Source organism: Archocentrus centrarchus, unplaced genomic scaffold, assembly GCF_007364275.1.
Source record: "Archocentrus centrarchus isolate MPI-CPG fArcCen1 unplaced genomic scaffold, fArcCen1 scaffold_24_ctg1, whole genome shotgun sequence".
In the NCBI taxonomy this organism is placed as follows: Eukaryota; Metazoa; Chordata; class Actinopteri; order Cichliformes; family Cichlidae; genus Archocentrus; species Archocentrus centrarchus.
In genome coordinates, this window is record NW_022060254.1 from 1,425,874 (window position 1) to 1,440,042 (window position 14,169).

The 14,169-nt window shown below is 41.4% G+C and overlaps 1 protein-coding gene across 1 annotated transcript; it reads right to left on the bottom strand.

Moving 5' to 3' along the window:
• Positions 1–2,596: 2,596 nt before the first annotated feature.
• On the bottom strand, positions 2,597–7,439 carry paqr9 (progestin and adipoQ receptor family member 9). Its single transcript, XM_030723342.1, has one exon. The coding sequence runs from the start codon at positions 6,408–6,410 to the stop codon at positions 5,253–5,255; it is 1,158 nt and encodes a 385-aa protein (XP_030579202.1). The 5' UTR covers positions 6,411–7,439; the 3' UTR covers positions 2,597–5,252.
• Positions 7,440–14,169: the final 6,730 nt, after the last annotated feature.

Sequence of the window (14,169 nt, forward strand, 5' to 3'; positions counted from 1 at the left end):
TCAGAATTTGTCAGCCTTGCTCCACTGTCATCAACAGCTGCCACCAAGTGATTTTGATGATGTCTGAGTTTCAGGAGGTGAACAAACCAGCAGCGATCACTCTAATTGTTACAATTTAAAGTGCCTTGAGGCGCCTGCTGCGATTTGGAGCTATACAAGTAAAACTGAACTCAAGTACTTTAACACAGATTTCATGCACCTACCTCTATGTACGGAGGTAGGTACACGGAAACAACAAAAAAGATGAGATGATGTCACTGCGTGAGCTCTATTCACAACAGTTATAGAAATACTGTCAACTGTGCTACCCCTCAGCCTGCAGGCAGTAGTGGCACATATACACTGGAAGCACAAGTTCTAAAACACATGATTATTAGGTCTCAGTAGAGCCTAATGGGGTGCAAATGGCTAAGTAAGAACCAACAATAAGAAATGATAAAATCATAATAAATATAAACCACTGAGAACATTGCCACTTTCTGTGATTGGCATTATTACGGTGAGAACTAATCTCACCTGAGATTTTTAGTAGATCCATTTGTATCTATTTGAACATCCTAGGACACGTCGTTCTTGAGTCATCGCCTTCACAAAACTAAAGGTTTGCCAACCTGGCAAAACCCCATCAACCTTTTTAGGCTGAGGGGTAAAAGGTGTAAAACTAATCTCTTCACATACATCTGATACTGTAATCTGACTATATTTTTCATCTCTCAGTTGGTCAATGAATTTGCCTTCTTTATGCATATCAGACTTCATTGACAATAGAATTTGTTACATTTTCTCTAACTTTTACCACATGGCAACATTTCCTCTCTGCTGGCTTTATGCGTCAGCCTCTTCTTATTGGGAACTGCCCGTTTAAAGGCGCCGCTGATTGAGCAGTAGCTCTGTTTGAGGATGATCTGTGGTTCATGTTCTTTGACCATTTTGTTTGTGGCTGAGGACGTCACAGTAAACCGAGACAAAGGGATGGAAAAACAGTGGGGGAGGAGTGGAGTCTGGAAAAAAGCCAGCTGTGTGTGTGGATACTTGTGCATGACCCAGCGCAGGGTCCAGGAGGCTACACCTACAGCACAAACTCACACTGAAATGGCTGGACTTGCAAATCAGGGCATGGAGATTCATTTGAAAACATTTGAATTATTCAAACTATTTGAGAGTCTCTGACTTAAATTTGCCAAGTCCAAGTCTGAACATCTACAGCCACGTTTGCAGCGGTGTGGGGCCACTGCTAATTACACACCAGAAAACAGAACAGTGGGCTGACTGTGACGTGTGAGACTCCAGTCAGAGGCAGAGCTCAGCTGATGCCAGAAACTATACATCTGGGCGTGGTCATCTCTTACACCTGTGAGGCACAGGTATAAATGGTAAATGGACTGGTTCTTATATAGTGCTTGTCTACTCTATATTGATCACTCAAAGCACTTTACACAACATGCCTCATTCACACTCCAACAGTTGCAACTTGGGGTTCAGTATCTTGCCCAAGGACACTTTGGCATGCAGACTGGAGCAGCCAGGGATCAAACCGCCACCCTTCCAATTATTAGGTGGCCTTCTCTACTTCCTGAGCCACCCCATCTCATAAGAGGTGACCGTTGGTCATATGTGGATATTTATATCCTGATGTTTACAATAACAACATGCTGATATTTAGCTACATACCTGATACAAAAGATAAAATAAAAAAATTGAAGTAAAAAGCAAAAAAGAATATAGATGGGACAGCATGGTGGTTCACAGTGTTGCCTCACAGCAAGAAGGTTCTGGGTTTGAACCCACCATCTGCCCAGGGGCCTCTCTGTGTGGAGTTTGCATGTTCTCCTTGTGTCTCTGCGTGGGTTTCCTCCCACAGTCCAAAGACATGCAGTTACTGGGGTTAGGTTAATTGGTGATTCTAAATTGCCCATAGGTGTGAATGGTTAGTTTTTTTTTCCAAATATATTTAATAATTTTCATTTTTTTTAGAACAAAATACAACCCAAAGGCTCAGCAGTACATTCTATAGAAGAATAAATAAATTACAATTAAAAAAAAAAGAAAAGAAAGTTAAAAATAAATAAACAAAATAAAATAAAGAAGGAAATAATAATAATAATAATAATAATAATAAATAATAATTATAATAAAAAGAATGTAAATTTTAAAAAAGACCAAAGAAATTTAAAGTTATTAGTTTTTTTTTTTTCAAAAGGTTTAGCACGCAGACTCATGGTCTGAATGCACTGCTGTGCCAAACACATTTATATAAACTCTCTATAGGCTCCTCTTGTTAGTCTTTTTCTTTTCTTTATTTGTTAATTTATTAATTTTACTATTGATTATTATTACTTTTCAGAGCTACTTGTTATCACTACAGTTTAAGTGCATGAGTCAAGTTTTTAGAGCCTGTCTGCTGGTGATCTTCATTACCTGTACCAAATGTTTGCTGAAGTACTCCCTTTGCACCAAATAATGCAACACCCTGAAACTTTACCAGCACTGCTGTTAGTGCAGCTTGACAATGACAGAATTAAGGTTGCATTAATTATGAAAACATATGCACAGTAAAGATAATAAAGAGCCACAACAATAAAAGTTGTCTGTGTAATTTATTGAAAACTCAAAATTACACAATTTAATTAATCAGTCAACATAATGGAGGAAGGTTTCCACACCAAGTGCTATAATTATCCTCCTCCTGAAGTAATTCATAATTAAATGCATGTGTAAATAATGTATTAGAGTCTTCTTCACCCCTGAGTGCTTCACTAGGTACGATAGAGTAGTTGATAAGTCTAACATTCACATACTGAACACAGCTTAATAGATTCAAGTGTGACAAACACAGTCTAGAACTGGGACAAAAATCTGTTCCAGCGATGGTTCTTCTCAGCAACAGGATGATACGAATGCTGAATTGAGGTAAAAACATTGCTTCAACAGCAGCTGCTTAAAAACCTTGTGAATCTCTCAGGCCATTCATTAGACAGCAGTACTTAAACCTGAAATGTATTGAAATTTCACAGTACCACAGGGCTGACCCTTAAAGGAACATTTTGAGGAGCTTTAAAGAAGCTTTAAAGTGCACCACGATTATCTCGACCACTCGACACGTTCCCTCGTTACTCGTTCCAGCGTCACTTAGAATAAACGACTCAGCTTCCGCTTCTAATCATTTTCTTGTGTGCAAGTATAAGCAGGCAGGTATGTGTGCAGATTTTAGTACAGAATTTTTCTCACCAATACCACCATGTCATCAAGATTAAAAAATTCAAGACAGGACAATATCACTGAGGACATGACAAAGAAAACACATTAAAAACATTAAAAAAAACACTGTCGATCACAGTCCATTTAAAGTGTGCATACTATGTCTGAACAAAACCCAAATTTCCTCTTTGTTTATGTGGTAGTCGTCAGCACTGATTAAAACATCTCTGAATTCTATGGATCACATTATCATAATTACACACTTGTGTTTAACAATATAGATACTGACGGTTCATTTGGGATATTAGTCAAAGTTACAGTTCTCAGCATAGGTGTGAGGCTTTATTTTATCCACTACTGACCGCTCACACTCCCTGTGGACGATCCATATCTAGCTTAAATCACACGGTGTACACGGAGGGTGTTTAAATCAGCCAAACAGGGCTCGTGAAGTCTGGGTCCGGGTATCACGATGCTAAAAATAAATGAAGGGCTTAAGCAGAACTGACAAGATGTGATTCAACAACACAAAACAACAACGCTAAACTTTGCTTCATGCATTTCAGAGCTGAATAAATTGATGGTGTCTTCTCTGAGCTCACCCTGTAGGTAAAAATATAATAATTCACCGCGGATGCATATCCAACAGCGATAAGTTGATCTGTTAAATGTGTTATGAATACATTAGTATGGAAAAGTAAAATTGATTCAGCTCAAGATATTTCTTGACTTCTGTTGTACAATGTTGAACGAGCTATCGAGCAATTTGGGGAACTTTTTAAAGTCTTTTTTTTTTTTTTTTAAATAATTATGTGACTTGAATAAAAGTGCAACACATGAGATACAAACTGCCAGGTGTCTGCATCAAGTCAAAATCCAGCTCCTGATGAAAACGAACTAACACTTTTGCAAACTATGGCTTTGACTCTGGGAGGTTGCTGTTCCTCACACGGCATGAAAAGCCCCCACTAACAGCACCTGCTGGTCCCGCAGTCACATTGTTCCTGTTCACAAAGCAAGCCTTCAAACTGGAACACTGCTCTGCTATGTTTCTGAACCACAGACCGTTTGACATACTGAGGACACGAGATCCAAGTAACTCTAAACTGCACTGCTTTCAGCAGTGTGAGTATAATGTATGAGGAACTAGTTGTTGGTGCGATGAAAACCACACAAACAGCAGATACAGTCACACTACCTCAAATATATATATATATATATATATGTATATCCATGTATCTAAATAAAAGTGTCCAAAAATAACATGTCAGCAGGACATCATTATTTGCTTTAAATTGTTGTGTCCTTACAGATGCATGGCTTCTTAATGACAAGGCAAGAATGACTGGCCTCCTGAAAGTGCTTTACTATAATACTGATACGAGCGCTCAGCTATTTCTGTTGTTGTGCGCAAGGCCGCCCCACTTCCTGCTGCAAGGGTTACTGGGAAATAGACAGGAAATGAGATTTGCGTCTGAATGTTCGTGCAAGTCAGAGAAAGAGAAGGTATGTTATTAAAGGTCATAAAAAGGATTAATTTGACATGAAACACTGGGCTCAGCAGAGAACACAGCAAAGGATTTTCAAGAGAGTCTGTTTAAGGTCAAAATAAAGGGAAGTGCAACAGAAAAAAGGGACCTAATAGCAGACAAGACATCAGGAAATTCTGTAATTGGTCCCACTAACGTTTAAGCCACATTAACCAAATGTTCAGTGGAACATTAGTTCTTCTAGGCAGCAACATTCCTCAGTCCCCCAGCGTATAGCCCCGAGAGGTAGATATTTTCCCCACTGCTCAGACGTCCTGTTAGAACATGCATAAGCAGCTCTGGGAAAAGAACTGGCAAGGACTTTCAATATCCACTCAACCAGACAGACACCCTGTGGTGAGCTCAAAATATAATCCTTTTATCTCCCACTGTCCCCAATTTCTCCTTATGACAGCTTAAAAACACCAAAAAAAGGATGGAACATATGAGAGGCTTGGACTCTGAAGGGCGTCATTGTATTCTTGTGTTTATTAATGATGACAAAAAAAAGAGTTCTCTCTATCATCAGCGACATTTCAGGTGTTTCTTGGGGTGCTCCTTTCCTAGCTGTTCTCTCTGGGATCCGTAAATGCAGTTGGCGCACCAGGAGAACCATATGATGATGGAGACAATGGTGCTCTGGAGGAGGAACATCACTCCATAGGTGGATGCAATGGTAGGTCCAGGAAGGTGGGAGAGGGAGTTGGGGGGCAGCAGCAAAGTCGGGCTGAGCAAGATGGCTCTAACCTCGGCCTTGATCATGTGAAGCTCATCCAGGATGGACAAAAACGTGCAGCAGTGGAACCACTGGTGGCTGTGCCCCCAGATGTCGAAGCGGCCTGGCGCAAGGCGCTCGGGGAACTTGCTAATGTTGAAGACGGCTGAGACCAGCAGCCAGAGGCAGTGGCGATAGAAGAAGCTGGGCATGGAGGTGGAAGCAGCGAAGGAGGAGGAGACAGTGGAATAAGGCGACTGGGTGAGGAGGCGGTAAAAGATCGGCGTGGAGGAGATGAGAAATGGAAGGAGAAAAACCAGCGTCCGGATGATATATCGATACTGCCTCCACCTCTGCCGAGTATTGCAGCAGGATAAAACACAAATGATTGCTACAACACACGCACACGGGATGTAGCAGGTCTCAAAAAACACCCTGAACTCTGGGATTGCATAGGATGAGGTCAACTCTGCAGGTTCGTATTTCAGATCAATATGGGAGCTGTTCTGGCTTCCTGTCTCTGCTATTCCTGCCTGAGGGTGGATGTAGTAGTAGTATGCCAATGATGAGCCAACTGTGTACGCACTGATGGTGCCATAATCCACAAAGAAGCAAACCTCCCTCACCACGAGAGACATCGAGTTAAGCAGGTGAGCCATGCTGCTCGCCATCAGTAAACAGAACACCCCAACAAAGTAATTCCACAATGGATAGAAGAAAGGGTCGCCGCCATCAGGTGCACCTTCCCAACCAAAAACCTCCACAAAGTAGTAGAAAAAGATGAAAAGTGGAAGAAAGTGTGTCCAGAAGTTGCCTGTTTCATTGGTGGGCCTAAATGCTGACAATAAGCAGTCCCTCAGGCTGTAGTTTGGGAAGCGGTAGCCGGTCAGGATAAAGTTTTCTATGACTCGAGGCGGCACATCCGTGTGCCTCAGGAGAGGCAGTGGCTGACCACAGTTCAGCAGCATAATGGAGACGGCTTATTTATGCTGCTGACGGCCAAAAACCTCTAGTGGGATCTTAGTTTGTTTGCATAAGCTCTTCACTTTTTATTGCTTGGCTGTTGACTTTATTGCTGATCACATCACGATTTGCAGTCGCAACCATACAATCCGTTGCTTACGGGTGGATAAGGCATCTAGAGAGTGCCCCAGCTCTAAGACTTTTCAGCACCCTCTGTTTGCACCTTTAGTCCTCGTGAGCTGTAGGCTAATCCAAAGAGCAGAACTAGTGTACAGTCTAGCAGTGCACTGAGAGAGTAATGGTGCCAGGGAAGGTGCAAAATCCAAAGTGCTTAGGCCACTTGCTTGGTTAAATTTTTTTCATTTTGGTTTCCTCTTAGACCTCAGAGCGTTGCCAAAGGTCAGACAAACATCCAGCATGCAAAGTCCATTTCCCTGTTGGTCGTATCCTTATTTTGCATAGGAAATGAACTGCGTGGATTCAAACACACACACACATTCACCTGTCTTGTTATGAGTAGTTCTGCAGCTGCGAATAAAAATGATCATTACTTATTACTGTGGTACAAGGTTAATAAACAGCCCGCCAGTTAATGAGTTCATATAGCAGAGATGTCCTGGAGACGCGACCCTTAAGCTGTGTGGTATGTAGGCCATGTTGTCCAGTACACTGTAACAGGCTGCTGCGGCCGTCTATTCCTCCTGTCGTCTCTGGTCCTTCAGCGTGTATCCACGTACGGACTTCAATTCATTCAGCTCCCTTCCGCGCTGCGGAAACGAAGAAATCCGTCAGGGTTGGAGAAAAAAACGACATGAGCCGGTGTTCAGTCCTCTGACGCAAGGTCACGTTTAAAAATACCATTTCAGAACCGAGAGACTGACTGTATAAATTTCACATATAACGGGTGGATCAGTGAGCAGCGCACGATTGCCCCAGGAGGATGACGGCAGCCGGCGTTTCTGCGAAATACTGAGGAGAACGGTGCCGTTTGACAGGTACCACCGTCAGGTTACACACGGTCACACCGAGTTTCCGGTTAGACCTTTCAAAAGAAAACACGGAGGCTACCATGAAGCGCTTCTAAGAAGCCGTGTTTTTGACTTAGTGAGGTTAAGGATAGTCCATGTAAACGGCCTATACCTAACCTTAACCCTGTCGTTTCATTTATGCATGTCATCGAATTCAAATTGACTGAAATCACAGTGCAGTATTGTCAAAGCACAGTGTGTAGTTAATAATAAACTATATAGCATGTGGTAGTACTAAAAACTAAAACTAGATGTGAAAAATATTTTAGTAACACAAATTTTAAAAAACAATATTGATGTACCTTCAAAACTAAAGTCAAATAGAAGAGGGGGAAATGTCCTTAATCTAAGGGAATAAATTTGTCAGCTCACAGACGATATTATGAAATAACGACTTCGAGGCTTTGCGTGAGTGTGACTAATGCTAACTAGGTGTTACAGCCTTCACAAAGTGCTGTAACACCTAGTTAGCATTTTTTTTTTTTTAATCTTGCTCCTGACAAACAGGCTCTCTATTTTAATAATCAAAAGAATTAAATCTAACAGTGAATTGAATCTAAAAAAGAAACAGGCCCACTAAACTGAAACAAACCAACAAAGCCATTTTAGACACTAACTGAACAGATTTAAGAGTAAAAACTTTAAACGGAAAATGAATAAAATAAAAATAATTTAGAAGATTACTATAACTCCTCTCAAGATTTCATTTTTTTTTGTCATTTCTTCTGTTTTATATTCTTTTCTTAGTTTCGTCTGCTGACATATTGAAGGGAAATATTGTAGTCTCAGACTACAGTTCATTTCTTTTAATCGACTATAAACTAAAAAAGAAAAAAGACCCCTATATTATAATTTACATTTTCATGTGAACATACTCCGGCATTACCAATGCACTGCAAAGTTATGACCAAGCAAAAAGAGCATGCCTTACTTTGGCGGATTCACTCAGTTTCCGGTACTGACTCATTTCAAGGCAAGGTCGACCAAGCCACCTCAGAGATTCTGATCGATCTGCGTTTCTTATGGAGGTTTCCTGCAGTCACTCTGGGGGCAGGAGCAGTACGATGGACACAGTGAACCCGGGCCGTGCGGACAGCGTCTCCCTGTTATCTGCTTAGAATGCAGAGTCCGTCCCTGTTCAGTAACGCTGATCTCCTCCCCCGCTCTCAGTGCCCGGGCTCCCTTTGTGAAGGGCTGTACTGGGCACACGGTGCACTGCTCAAAAACACTCAACAATGTGTTTGCATCGAAATTTATATATAAAATATTCCCTGGCATATATATATTTATATATATGTTACACCTTATCATTGTTACCTTGTACATGTGTATGTGAATTACCAATGCGCTATCAGGTTACAGTCTAAATCTAATACAGGCCGATTACAGAGTTAGAGTATTTTATTTTAGTCTCGCGTCAGTTCCTAATTTACTCTCAGCGTTTTATTATAGACTGCTTTATTACTTATAGGTTTTTGGTTTCCTTACATTCAGTTCACCTAAAATATTCTGATTGCTTCACCAGCTTGTTGCTCTCTGAACTTTAAATAAATACTAATAAATAAATAAATAGCTAATAAAATTTTAAACAAACTCGAATTTTGTTTATCAAATGAATAACAGAAAAATGTATGGACGGCTAAGTAAAGTAATGCAGACTCTTTGTCTTAACCCGGAGGGAAGTAAGTTTGCTGCTGGCCTCCTGTCTGGCCTCCAGAGGGGCTCCGTCTTTGTTTCTGGTCTCAATCCGAGCCTTGTTCTCGCACGGACCTGGGGGTTTGGGGCCTGCGCTCTGACGGTTTTGTATCTGGAATGGGTTTCATTGTTCTTAGTTTTGCATAATTTTTAATCAAGTTTAGATTTGTACGTTTTGTATTGGGTTTTTTTTGTAGCAGATATTTCCTGGTTTATTTCCTTGATTATATTCTCAGTTTAGTCTTTAGTTTTCTTAGTTTTGGTACTCTTTGGAAGTAAGACCGTTGTGGTTAGAGCTGTAGTTTATTTTCAGTTTTGTTGTGTCTCAGTTTATAAATGATCACCTTGTTAGTTTTTCATCTCTATTCATCTTTCTCCTAGATTTGGTGCCCTTTGTTTATGGATTTCTTCACTCAACCTAATTAAGAGTTTTTTTTTAATTACCTGTTTGTCTGCAAGTCCTTCATCTGGGTCCTCTTCCTAAGAAACTTTGTTTCGTGACATCAGTTTGTAAAATTTCTTCCGTGATTAACTGTAAGTGGAAGCATTTAGGAACCACAGCAACTCAGCCATAAAGTGGCAGACCACATAAAAGTTACAGAGTGGGGTCACCAGGTGCTGAGGCACTAACATTCTGCTGAGATCCAAACCTGCTCTGGCATCAACATCAGCACAAAAACTGTTCACCAGGAGCTTCGTGCTATGTTACAACAACAAAGGAACTAATGCAGATTCAGTGTAGAGGACTTAAGTGTGTTTACTGACCACAAAACTATGTCAGACCTGCTGTAACTACATTTTTTTTTTTTCATTTATAATTACTTAGCTAGCTAACTAGTTCTTTCGTAGCTTTCTGTAGCACTGGGCAAAAGAGGGATAGCTAAGGCGGAGAGATCATTCTCAGAGACAATGTGAAAGTCCTGCAGTCTGTAAAAACAAGAACCTTTAAGCATTTAAAGATATTTTGAGGAGTTATTTATATTTAAAAAGTGGTGGCTATCTGACCACAAACCTCCAAAGTAAAAGTATGTTGATGTCAAAAGGTCCTCCTCTTTCAGTAGGTGGAGAGTTCAAATACTAGTCTAACTTGAAATGTGAACCTTTAGGCCCAGATTCCCATACAGGGATTATGTCTAATCCTAGACTAAATACTTTTTCCTATTGTGGTCTTCATTGACTTTTTCCTTTTAGTCTAGGACCATGCTTAATCCATGACTGGGAAACCGGCTGTTAATGTTCATTCAAGCAATGAACAATGTGTAATGTAGAAAAAGCATAAATACAGCAAGTGATGCAGACAAAGTGGAAATGAAAGGATGTCAAGAATGAGCCATTCAATAATCAGTACAACTTTATCAATTACCCTTTATGATTAGATTATTTATCTCTTTTTAAAATGTTTAATACTGTACATCCCTCGTGAGCTTTGGGTAGTGACCGAAAGAACGACATTGTGGATACAAATGGCAGAAATGAGCTTTCTCTGAAGGGTGGCTGGACTCCTTCTTAGAGAGAGGATGAGGAGTTTAGTCATTCGGGAGGGGCTCAGAGCAGAGCCCTTACACCTCCACATCGAAGGGAGCCAGCTGAGGCGATTCGGGCATCTGACATGGTTGCCTCCTGGGTGAGGCGTTCTGGGCATGTCCTACCAGGAAGAGGCCGTGAGGTCAACCCAGGACACACTGGAGAGATTTTATCTCTTGGCTGGCCTGGGAACACTTCAGTGCCCCCCCCCCCCCCCCCCCCCCCCCCCCGGTCTGAGCTGGAGAAGATGACTGGCAAGAAGGAGGTCTGGGCCTCTCTGCTTAGGCTGCTCCCCCCACAACCCAGCCTGGATAAGCAGAAGTAAATGGATGGATTTTAATTCTAGTTGCAACATGGCATATGGAGGAAAAATGCTTTCCCTGCCATGTCCTGTACATCAGCAAACCAGACCTATAGGCAAGTGACCCGGTTCAACCATCTGCCCATTTTCCCTTCAGCAATGACTGCGGTGAAGATGTCAGGAAGTCTTTGAATTAGATACATTTTAGCAGGATAGAGTGGAGGAGACAGGGCTGGTGGATTGGCTGCTTTCCAACCCCCCCCCCCCCCCCCCCCCCCCCCCCCCCCGTACTGCCACAACAGCGTATCAGTGATCAAGTTTATATCACTTCAGAGCTGCACTCTCCCAATACATTTGATGGCGTGAAGCATGCAAACGAGTTCGGACACGCAAGTTGAGCTACACTACACATTAGTTGCCTCACTTTCCTCATGTCATCTGCCAAACACACCCTCTCATTTTGGCGGTCCAAGAGCGTGTGTGTGTGTGTGTGTGTGTGTGTGTGTGTGTGTGTGTGTGTGTGTGTGTGTGTGTGTGTGTGTGTGTGTGTGTGTGTGTTTCCTTTAAGCTAGAAGAAGCCATAATTGGAAGCTGATGCTGTAAACATGTTTAATTATCACCAAGCTGCAACCTCAAAAGAAACAATCACAAAAACACTGTGCGATTGTGTAACTAAGAGCTATCTGCCTTTTGATCATATTTGTGGTGATGGTGCCTTTTGGCAATATTTTTAATGAAATTATCTGATAAATAATATAACTCGTGTGCCAGTTTTAGTGAGTGACATTGTAACATTTCATTAGTCTGTTTTATCATGCTAATTTTGTGTGTCTGGACTTACAGGACTCAGTGCAGTAAAAGTACAAAAGTACAGCATCACAGGTGCCACTAATCAAATGTGTGCACATTTACCTCTAGCATGCTCTGTTAGGATAGACTGCATCCACAGACTGTGTGGTTCTGTCTCACAGACATGCTTCTTTGATGGGCTGTTAGTAGTTATTTACTTGGTACATCCAATAATGGAGCTGCTGGTATGTTGTAGCAGCATCTTGTAGGTAACAATGCATAACAAGTCTGCTAGCTCATAGTCCATACAGTATAACCAGCCAGTTTCAAATACTGGTGCTCAAGATCAGCATCTGCTTGGGAGCATTCACAGTAAAAGACTGTCTTATACTGAGAGCTGCAGAAAAACAAACTGAAAGAACATCCAGGAGCAAAGCAGGGTGTCCACTAGATCCACAGGAAGGAACTAAGATAACAGAACAAAGAGTCGAGAAATGAGAAGTGATATGAGAGGAAGGGTTCGCTGCAAAGCACAGAAAATAAAGAATCTCATTTCTGGTCAAACATTGTGGTAGGACGTTGGCATGTGCAAACATAGGGGGAACTACGCATTCAAATGGTTAACTGTTAACTGCTGTGGTACATCTGCTGTACTTCTCCCACTTTTTCAAAAATCTTTAAGCAGCTTCTTAATTAGGAGTTCCGAAACCTATTCAGAATCTAAAAATACTGCTTCCCCTCAGCCTCCTGGCAGTGGAATACTTAAGTGGCACAACTTCCCTCGAAGTACAAGTTCTAGAACACATAATCACCAGGTCTCAGTGGATCTTAATGGGCTGCATATGAGCCTTAGTGACTTTATTCACCACATCAATTCAAAAACAAATGGCTGAGTAAGAGCCAGGAATAATAAATGCTAAAATAATAAATATAAACCACTGAGAATACTGTCACTTTCTGTGATTAGCATTATTATGGTCAGAACTATAACTGGACATTCTTTTATGACTATTGAGGTTTCTGACTAATATTCTACTCAACTCAAAAACATGTTAGATTTCACATGTTATATGCCATGGTAATAACATTGAAAGCTGAGTTACTAGAGTGACTAATAAGATGAGCTATTACATACACATCCAGCGAATTCTTAGACTGAGTCTATCCATACCACAGAGCCTGGCTGTTTGTAAGTGGAACACCTTTTTGATACTTTTTTGCTGGGTGGTCATAAATGAAAAGACACATTAATAGTATATTAGCTGTGTGATATTTTACCTCAAACAACAACTCTGGGACCTTATGTGCAACTGTAGTCACAGGAACATCAAGCTGTTAGAGGTGGTCTTATAGACTTTACCTTGAACATGCCTGTCAATAAATGTCTTTCTCATCTCCTGAGACAGCTCTCTCCTTTCTCCTCTCTCAGTTTTCTGTGGTTCATGTTCAGAGTGGTACGCACAATGATACCAAACAGCACAGTGACTGCTTTTCACCCCTGAAACAGGGAGACTGGCTGATTACGAGTTAGAAGCCACCTGCTAATTACAGTACACATCTTAGTTTAACGTGTCCCTAAGGTCAACTTTTTTCAGTCTTTTCTAGAGGTACCATCATTTTTGTCCAGGCCAGTTTCATTAGTTTGTTTTTTAATTAATTCTGTAAAACCACAATTCAAAAATAATGTCTGATTTTCATTAGTTAGTTTCCAGTAAATTTTTATTTATTATTACTTTTGTCAGTTTCAAGTTATTTCAGTGGTCATTGTGGGTTTTTCTTTCTTTAACAGAATCTCATGTTTTTGCTGGACCAAAGAAGCAGACAAAACAACTGACTGGGTGAAAGTGAGTTGATCTACAGTGACGGGTAAACTAAGACAGGGAACTGAGGCTGGAGAACAATAGAGCTGGTTATCCAGGAGAGTCTGGAGGAGAAGGAGAGAGCGAGTTAGTACGACTGATATCAGGCAGGTGGAGCACATGCAATGTCTGGGAATAGGAAGTCTTACTTCAAGTTTGGAGAGTATACTGCGTGAGGGGTATGATGACGGGCTGGCCAGAATCTGAGGAGAATGAGACAGTGTGGCTGAGCGATGGAGAGCAGGCGGGCAGGTGGCAGTCTGAAGATGGGTTTTATCAAGTCTTAACGGATGCCCCCAGGTGGCCTACCAGGCTTGTCTGGATGCTGCTGGTAGAACTCTGTGAGGCCCCGTCCCCAGCGGCGCACATCCAGAACCTGCCAGACAGAAAATGCCGGTTTGTTATCCATGAACAAGGTGGGAGGTGGGAGAATGGCTGGAGGGCACAGAGAGCTGACAGTTACAGGTTTTAGCTGAGACACATGGAAAATGGGATGCACCCTCACGAAAGGCTTGAGATGGAAAGGTTAATGATTTTATCAATGACAAAAGGACCAAAGTATCTAGGA